The following is a 9,909-nucleotide window of genomic DNA, read 5'->3' as shown; positions in this document are numbered from 1 at the left end:
GACGGAACTTGCTTTTTTCCTTCCCCACCCTTCGAACATACATCAGACACTTAACACAAGAACGTGTCTCTTCAAATGTGTAGGAAAAGCTGGGAATCCAGAGTTAGACTGGGATTGCTGTCAGTTGTTCTTTCTGCTTGTTTATGGGGCTAGGGATGAAGAACAGGAGAGCAAAGCTGCCAGTGTGTATCTTGCAGGGAGAGTGAAGACAGGAAGGGAGGAAGCAATAATGCTGTCGTCCTTCCTGCAGGGTGTGGGTGGGGAGGGAAGCTGGAGCAGGTGTGCAGGGTGGAAGTGTTGCCCTGCCAGTGCTGGCGAGGTGGGGCCTGTTAACAGAGCAGTGTCATCCTTTCAGGGTGTACTTCAGAAAAAAATTCCACATTAAAGCATGGTTTGTTTTTTTTTCCCTCCATGGTAGTTTGATCCTAAGATGTGAATCTGGTGCTATTTGGGGAGGACCTGGTTGTGCTGTTGTTAGCAAAGACTAGAGTATTAGGGCTTTACTTGGCTTGGCTTGTTTAATTGACATTTACTTTTCTTGTTGCAGATGTGTTCAGCATATTCAACTTAAAGGCTGAGCTTTTTACTGCATCATTAACACAGCTGATTAGCTTACGCATCCTGCTCTGCAGTCAATGACTTGGTGACACACTTCAGTTCTTTGGTTTCTCAACCTGAAAGTCCAGTAGCAATTTTTAACTAACGAGAATATAAACAGTAGTCTGAGTAGCCTCCTTAAGTGCACTCTTTTTACTTGGAAGTTCGTCGTTAAAGGATTTCCAGTTAGGGAGGTACCGAGCCAGAGTGGAGGAAGAGAGGAGGATACGAATGAGAGGCCCCTCAGCAACAGCGAGGGGAGAAACTGGCATTTTTTGTTTAGGGGAATTAGTTAAATTTAACATTTAAAACAGTTGGCTGTACATAGAAGGCTTCAAAGGAAAGCTAGCTCTTTTGCAGAGGTTCAGAAAGCTTGCACCTTCTGCATAACTACTTCTGGACAACTTTCATAGCTTTGAATTTTCATCTGCATCACAGAAAGGAGAAGAGAAACACTCTGCAGGTATATGCCACACTGAATCCATGTGCTGCTGAAGTTTGTCCTGGTCTTATCTTTTCTAAGGGCATGGCATACTGAGAGAACATAAGCCAAAAATGTTACCTGCATTTCACATTTGCTTGTTTCTTAAGGCAGGGTCTTCTTGTGTAGGATGTTTAGCACAGTCTTTATCATAAAGAGCACTTCTTAGGACTCCACCTTAAAGTTGCATTGGCACATGCTGAGCTTGCAAGTTAATGTATACAAGCAAGACTAAAGCCTCCACAGACTGCAATCGTGCTGTCTAGCAGCAGTACCGGACTGAACGAGAACCTACTCTTAAAGAGTGCAAAAGGGGTCGGAGTACGTTTTTACTCACTGTGCTTAGTGTACCAAGGTGAGGCTCTGGTCACCTCTATCTTTTACAGTAATACATGCCCCATTTAGGTTATAACAGGTGGAATGGAACTGAATTTTCTTATGCACTATGAACCAGGGCATTTATTTAACTTTGATTAGAATAGCTAGAAGACCCTACAGGCTTTGATAACAAAGTGTTTTTGCAATTAGGGATAAGGCACAGGAAAGTGAGGAAGTTAAATTTATGCAGAGTAACAGCTGCAGTATATGCAATCTTTAGTACTTAAAAGATGAAGCTGTGCTTCTTCCAGAGGAGGAAGAGGTTTGTTTCTCAGCATGTTTGAAGATAATTAACAACTCACAGTTAAGAGGCAAGGTTGTGTTAAGCAGCTGGTCTCTTGGACTAAGAGCATGTATACATCCAGACTGCTAGTTAGCAGGCAGCTGAGCAGAGGGAGTGCAGAACACTCCTGCTGGATCCCACACGTTCAGGTACAGGACCTGGGCAACCAGCTTTTGGTGGCCCTGCTTGAGCAGGGGATTGGACGCAATGACCTCCAGAGCTCCCTCCAGCCTCACCCCCTCTGTGACTCTGTAGCACAGTTGCTCCTGCAGCTCCTCAACGTGCTGCTGCCTATTGCCAGTGCCTGGGTGGGCAGCAGCGGCCAGCGTCACTTACAGGGATGGCAGAGCAACTTCTCTACCACCCAGAAATGCTAGATCTATCAGCTGCTACTTGGTGAATAAGTGACTGGTTCAATTTAGCGTGTTGTGCCCAGGAAGACTGATATGCCCCCTGCAAAAGCTCAAGAGAAAGAAAATTTGAAGGACCTAGAGCATGTAGCATAGGTATTTAAATGCTAAAATACCTATTACCATTGCTAAACTGACCTGTTTTTGGTGCCCTGGGTTACTGACATTAATAGTGCTACAGAATATCACACCTGGTGACTTGATGCTTTTATCTTACTATAACTAGCTGAATGTGTTGTATCTTCATTGCAATACAAAAAAAATCAAGTACTTGTTTCTTGAGCTACACTTTGTATTCATGGTCTATATGCAGCAGTTTGTTTTCATTACTTTTATACTTCAGTTTTATTGACCAGGGTGAAATTTTCTTGTGAGACTTAAAACAAAGGCCTTATTCACAGCTTTGTCTTTACATAGCCAATAGTTCTAAAGGCAATGGGTTTTTTCCCCAGTGGAATATTCTTTTGCCATTTTAAATAAACGGAACTGTTGGTTGACACCTTTTGGCCTTTCTCTTGTGTTTTGGCTACTTTATTATAAAGATGATGTGTCTGCCAATAGTTTACTGTACATATCATTTTAAAGTTGTTTGTGCAACTAAAGAATTGCAGCTCTGAAGCCTAAGGCAGTATAGATGCTTTTAATTCACTGCATTGTTGCAGGTCAGTCTGCATTACAGAGTCCTTAGAAGGTGGCTGTTAGAAAAACTTTTTTTTTTTTTTAATTGTTGCTTGTATTGCATCACTGACTTTTTTTCTTCCTCAACCAAACATCAATAAACTCAACTTGAATTTCTCATTTGAGCTGATCAGTAGGATCACTGATCTACAGCTAAACTTTGTAAGCTACGAAGCTGGCCCACTGCCACATCATTTTTCTCTGGGGCTATTAAGTGACACAATCCCTTGTCTCACACTTACCAAGCTTTTATATTAACTACACAGCCAGAAGAATAATAAAGGAAATAAACTGTTGGTGAGATGAAGGATAGCAGGAGTAAAGAGTAGGCAAGAGAAAATGAGAGGTGTTGAGCGCATGTGGCCAATCCACTTAAGAATCTTAGTAGTAACAAAAAGCAACCAGTGAAAGGACACAGCTCTAGAAGTCTAGGTTTTAAAAAAAAAAAAAACCAAACCACGAAACAAAAAAAACCCCACCCACCACAAAAAAAAAAAGAGCAAAGCTAGATCAGATAAACGCACTTTGATTTCCTGTAAGCTCTGCACAATGGAAATGACCACAGCAGGTTTTCCTGGACAGCCTTCCCCACAACTGAAAGCTCATTTCAACGGCAGCCACATAGATAGCAAATAAAACCCACCACCATCATCATCACCTTGGTATTTCCATTTATTATGCTGTAAAAAGCAACACTATCTGGATTTTATTTCTTAAAATAAATAACTTTCATTTTCAGAACCAGTACATCTCAAGTTTAGATTCATTCATGGGAAACTGCTAGAAATACATTCATCACTGTCCATTCCCCACAATACAGAATCTAAAAGTCAGGATCAGCCCAGTCAGTTACAATGAGCAGAAGTACACTGCCAGTAAGTATATCACTGATAGTCCAGTTCTGAAGCAAAAAAAAAGAAAAAATCTGGTACAATACATTTTGTTCACAAAGATAGGCTAATTAATGCTAAGACTATCACAATATTTCTGAGTACAAAGCATTAAGTTAGCTTAACAATTTTAGGTTGTGATACAGAATAAACATATATGACATAAAAACAAAGGAGTGGGGGAATCCTCTTTGGAGCATAAGGAAGTCAGCATTTGATAAGATAACCAAAAGCTATTTACGGTAAAATCTACATGTCAGTGTCATGAATGATAAACAGCCAAACCAATGTACTGCATATACTTATATTTATAAATAACGCCATGTCTAAGTAGCTGCATCGCTGAATTGGACATTACAAAATAATGCATCTTCTCACAATGAGAAAATACTAAAACTAACCAGCAAAAATGCACTGAAGCAAAGACTGGCTAAAAGCACTCAGTATGATTCAGGAAAGCATTAAGTTTAGGGACAGCCATGATCTCTAATGTTAACTCAGTTAAAATCCTTCTTTTGGTTTGGTTTGTTGGTTTGGGTTTTTGTTGGTTGGTTGTTTTTTTTAATATACATGTATTATATAATACACCTATCTTTTAAAAACGCCAGTTTGAGCAATGCAAATTTCAGTTCAATAAAGCTAAATCAGGTATTTTTCTGAGAAGCTAAAGGATATGCTTTAATAGGAAAAAAAAATGGGAGAAGTCAGATTAGCACTGAGATACAGAACACAAAACTAGAATCCATCTGAAAGTATTCCTCTACGCTAAAGTTGACAGATCTGTTGCCAGAGAAAACATGTTGGAATTTAGTTCAGGTGCAGCAGGGAAGAGGCCTTGTGCTACTCAGTGACCGACGTGGCTCAGTAAAGAGCCAGAGGCCACGTTGTTTAGTTCTTGATTAGAACTAAGGTGCCTGTGACACAGGACGTGAAAAGAAGGGGTTAAAAGCCTTCAGAAAAATAGCTGACCTTCACAAAAAAATAAAGAGCAACTTAAGAACAGTAAGATTCTTGAGAAAAAGTGTTTGATAACCATGCCAGCCAGCTTCGAAATGCTATTTCAGGGCTTTAGACTTTCAGACTCTTCCAAGATTTCATCATCATGAAGACAGTCACTGCTTGTGATGAGTATCAAGCACTTTTCCATGCGATCTGTCCTCCCGAGAGGGAGGCAGTACGGCATATCGACGAGAGACTGTACAGGAACTCAAGAGGATTTATTCTCAACTATACCGACCTGCTGGGTCATTCTGGAGAAGTTACTTCTCTCTACGCCTTAGTATACTCATTTGCAAAAGGAGGATAATGTGGTTCAGATCATCTTTATAAAGTGCTTGGGCCATTCTAGAAAAAATTTGGGCTTATTTCAGGAGGACTTTGGTGCCTAAACACAGAAAATTTGAACTTTGAGATCTACTAATGACTTGTACACTATGTGCTACGATAAAAATAGCCACATACGCAATTCTTGAGCACAACCTCCTCTTCCATGTGCTAAACGACTCTTGCCTAAAATTCTTGTGCTAAAATTCTTGCCTGTGTCCCAACAACTGTGGTGTTTTGTGAATATCGAACTCTAAAGTGACTGCTCACTTCTGAGGTTTTATGCCACAGTATCGGCAGAAGAAATTGTACGTGGGGTAGGGAACCGTCATAACATTGTAGTTCTGCAAACAAGAAGTATCTTCGTCTACATTTCCCATGATGGGGCATGTGCCAAGCCAGCTTCAGTGGCAACACAATAAATGCCACCGTTCACCGCAAAAGGCACCACCGACTTGTGCTCCTGATGCTGAACTCTTGTTCTACACCAGCAGAATCCCACTGATGCAATGTCCTGCTGCCTGGTTGGTGGTAGTGCAAGAAGAGAACACACTCAAAAATCTGGCTTATCTCCTGCTCTGCTCATGCTTTGATTGGCTCTATGCTCCTTAAAGCTGTTTCACTCCATCCGTGTTCCTTATTACAAGCCTAATTAAGTCAGATTTACATGTAATATTTGGTTTAGTGCTTTGCCTTTCAACATAGTTCCATTCCCCTCGCTGGTTCCTGGTGCAACCGCCAAGAACACCCCAGGTGAGCCCAAACGGGGAGTTTGCAGCTTGCCACGGCTTGCTGCAGTGCAAATAGACCTCCAAGGAACACGACTGCACCGAGTGGAAGCACCCGCTTTCCCCAGATAGAGGGGAAGTACTTTAGCAGCTGAACTGGGAGAGAGAGGAGGGAGGGGAGACAAAGGGAACCTTTTGAAAGAAACGCTTCCAGAATAAAAAGAAAAAAAAACCCACTAAACACTGTTTGATGTTACGAGTCACATTCCCCTATGCCATTTGGTCAAACAAACCTTAAAACAGATTCCCTGACAAGTCTATCTCTAAGAACTAGCCTAGACCGTTGACAACTGTCACCTATATACTCTCTTGATATTATATTACGTAAACAAGGTTGTGTGGAAATTTTTTTTTTTTACACTATTTTTTTCCCAAAGATAAGTGCAGATCCTTACTCAACACACCCAGCCTAAATCTACATCAGCATCCTCAGCTTTTGAAAAACCTCACTAACGCTCATACCTGACAGTACTCTGGCTCATCGTGGCCATACTGGAAAGAGAGGGCTACAGAAACAAAAATTCAGCAGAAAAACTCCTGACCACGGACTAGAGTTCACATAGAACACAAAAATAAATTAAGTAGTGCACAGTAAAGCCAACAACAGCTAAATATTTTTATACATCAATTATATGCAGCATGAGGTAATATTGCTCACATTATGGAGGGAGATTCTTAGTTGGTTTTGTTTCTTTTGAGAGAGATTGGATTTGTCCTGTGCGTATAGAAACTCCTGTAACATAACACTGAAGTAACAGAGACTTCTGTAAAATATATACCACTATCAGATAGAAACACACACGCTCTTCATTACTTATGTATACCACAATTAAATAGGTAAGTGATTTGATTCTTAGGATCTAGCTGAAGATGATTATAGTAGGCCATCTAGATTTTTATGAACCGTTCGGTTCTCCTTTCCGTTGTTGGAATCCTCTGATGGCGTGTATTGGACCTGATATTCTTGAAGAATTTTAAAAACATCATGGTGTCCAAAATGTAAAGCTTCATCCATAGGAGTGTTATTCCACCTGCAGGAAGGAGGGAGCACAGTATTTTAAGATCAGCACCTAAGTACAAAAGCACCATAAATCTAGTTCTTTACATACTGTGCTAATAGTTGAGCACAGAGACCACCCCAAGTTCAGTAACTATGAAAATGCTTTGTAAGCTGAGCACCACCTTTTAAATAATGGTTTTAATGGTTTCACCTTTTCTTTTATTCCTGTTTGGATCCCGTTCCTTCTGCTTCAGTGTACTGCTCAATACATGCCACTTTTCTTTTATAGACACCTCTCCTCATGAGGGCTAGAGAGATGCTGTTGGAACATCTTTCCTCCAAACTGGCAAAACCACCACTCACCTGTCTTTAGGGAAAGGATTCACTTTGCATGCTTCCAGCAGAAATTTAACAACGTCCACATGTCCTATAAGAAAAGCAGGCTTGTGAGTGTATATAGTTACATCTCTCTCTCTCTCTCTCTGTAGATACATACAAAGTTTTAAAAAGCAGGTATGCATAGAGAGAGAGGGAAGATACTCTAAAGAAAGCTGGCCACATTCCAGTAACAGAGAGCAAACCACAGGTGAGGAGACATTACCTTCGGCAGCTGCTACATGCAGGGCTGTTCGTGAGTCATAGTCTCTTTGTTCCATATCCATTCCTGACAGAGCAAATCTAAAAAAAAAAAATTAGAGAAAAGTCTTACATAATTAATTAAAACAAGTTACAAAATTAGCATGGAACAATATCTCTATGCTAAAACAATGAAACTTCTGCTGCAAGAGGATACAAACAGTATCAAGAGCACATCGTAACTTCAGTTATAATGAAAGGGGTCCTTGCTGCTTTGGCTTTTAAAAAAAGGTAGGGGCTTAACCTTCTTTCTGGTCTCTAGTTGTTGTGAAGAAAAATAAATGTCTTTGCAGGTAACGTAACGGTGAACGTATCTGATTTAAAATCTAACATGGACAAGCTAAGTCATACAAGGCAAAGTAGATTTATGGCAGCTGAGGAAATCCAGGGACGACTCCCAAGTCCGAAAATCCTGAGCAGCAGTTAGGTATTGGGAGAGTTCTTTCATCACACTACAGTGCTCTGCGACAGCAGAGCTACACTAGAGATGTTTTCCACCCACTAACTATATTCAGCTATATTCTAGCCAAATTAATATGTTTATTTAGTCTCTTACCATTATTACTTTAAACGTTGCCAGATTCTATTCCAGATTTAAAAAGCAAAGCTCGATTTCCTAACCTCTCCAACAGCAATGTGCATTTTCCAGCCTGAATTTTTGTGGCAGTTTCAGAATGGAATTATAAAGCAGGTGAGAGTACAGCTAGGACTTTCTGCCATCGCTATGAAAAAACTGGTTAAGGAAATGTATTTCACTACGATCCAAAGAAACAGAAAACAATGGGATTGCAGGATAGTGTGAGAGTACCTTTTTGTTGGTTAGGTTGGGGGTTTTTTGGGGGGGTTTTCTGGTTGGTTGGTTTTTGGGTGAACATATTCAATCTCCAGTACAGCTCGGCTGTCCCCAGCATGGAGACAGTGCCCGTGCATATTCATAAGCACACAACAGCAGCAGGTACCAAACAAGCAGCATTCCTATTCCCAACCCCGCACCGATTTTTACCTCCGGAGTGCAGACACATCCCCCGTGTAGGCAGCGAACAGCAGATTTATCACAGACTTCACCTACAAAGAGATGAAGTCCAGTTTATTTAGCTTCTTTCCTCAAAAAGAAAACAAACGGAAAACCCAGAAAAGCCTGGTGTAGCCAGTTGATCCAGTGCTCAGGGACTGGTTAATTTTATCCCCTTCCCTGGCCACATTTTGCAGTAGCGTAACGCATTGGAAGAATTCATTCCAGCTTGCTCAGCTACCAGTACTTTGAGGGCTCTCCTTCCAAGGTTGAAGTCATAAGGACAGTAAAAGAACCATAAAACGTGCATTTCTACGCTAGTGTGGTAAAAAATATGAGCCTTGCTGTACGGACAAACCCTATTTCTCTCTTTGAGTGCCCAATGATACTGAGTATTGAATTACAAAGCATCACTTTGCACAATTCATAAAACTATAAACACTTCGTAAGACAAACTCATTCCGGGAAAGAGATAATTTTTTTTCTTTTCCTTCCCCACAGAGAAGACTCCTAATGCTAGAAGAAATCTATGTTAGCAGAAGAGAAGAAATGGTGCTGGTTTTGCTTTGTATTACAGATTTTCCTTGCGTACATCTAATATAGAGGCTTGCTTCAAATAAACAATTCTAAGCAATTCTATCACATAACAAGCCACTACAAGAAAAGCAAGGTTTCAAGGCAGACAAAAATAGGATCTTTCTAGATCAAATAACATTGGTAAAGTGCCAGGCAAGTAGTGCTTTTCTCAGCTGTATTAATTACTCTAATAAGAAGTGATACTATTAGGCTACACCAACCTTGCAATTGTCCCATGCACATTTTTAACACATCCTGGCAATAACAACTCTACAAGTTTTAACAAAAGCGACAAGATAGATGGTTTTAAGCATCTCACATCAGCTTCTTTCATAAACTGGTACAGCCACTTCTAGGCACTATTTCACAGTAATTTCCAGTACACTTTCTAGATGCTGCACTGCTTTTTAAGTTCAGTCTACAAAGTTGTGTCACTGCTACCAGTCAAGTAACAGAGATAAAGGAGAAAACTGATGCTGCATTGACCTTCTACAACAGGGAGGAGAAACAAACAAACAAAAAAAAAAATCACCGCCCACAAGCAAGTCTCCCACAGATTTCTGTAAAAATGCTGGCATATTTTCACAGGGCCACAGATGAGCCAACATCTGTGCCTCTTCTGAATCAAAGTAGAGGAACTGCTTGTTATTTTTTACACCTCAAATATGCAGTGACGCAAAGAGGGACCGAAGCAAAATGAGAGGGAGGCACAAAGGCCAGGATGGAAATACAAAGGGGCAACAGAGCCACTCTCCCTACTCCAGTATCCACAAACTCCTGCAGCTCCCTTGTGGTTTGCACTGCGAGGTTCATTAAGCTCACGAGCCTTGCGCAGCAAGGGCAAGAGCTGCTCGGCA

The 9,909-nt window shown here is 40.8% G+C and overlaps 1 protein-coding gene across 1 annotated transcript; it reads right to left on the bottom strand.

Annotated features, from left to right (window-relative positions):
* Nucleotides 1–6,524: 6,524 nt before the first annotated feature.
* Nucleotides 6,525–8,529, bottom strand: LOC104167045 (glutaminase kidney isoform, mitochondrial-like; the record flags this gene model as incomplete). The annotated part of the gene is made up of 4 exons (XM_009707167.1): nucleotides 6,525–6,859; nucleotides 7,192–7,255; nucleotides 7,430–7,506; nucleotides 8,468–8,529. Coding segments are annotated over 4 exons (360 nt in total), but the record flags the coding sequence as incomplete, so codon positions are not given.
* Between the last annotated feature and the right edge of the window lie 1,380 nt (nucleotides 8,530–9,909).

The sequence above is a fragment of the Cariama cristata genome, unplaced genomic scaffold (genome assembly GCF_000690535.1).
Source record: "Cariama cristata isolate BGI_N322 unplaced genomic scaffold, ASM69053v1 scaffold24799, whole genome shotgun sequence".
NCBI classification, from domain to species: domain Eukaryota; kingdom Metazoa; phylum Chordata; class Aves; order Cariamiformes; family Cariamidae; genus Cariama; species Cariama cristata.
This window is presented reverse-complemented; position numbering and strand designations above follow the sequence as displayed.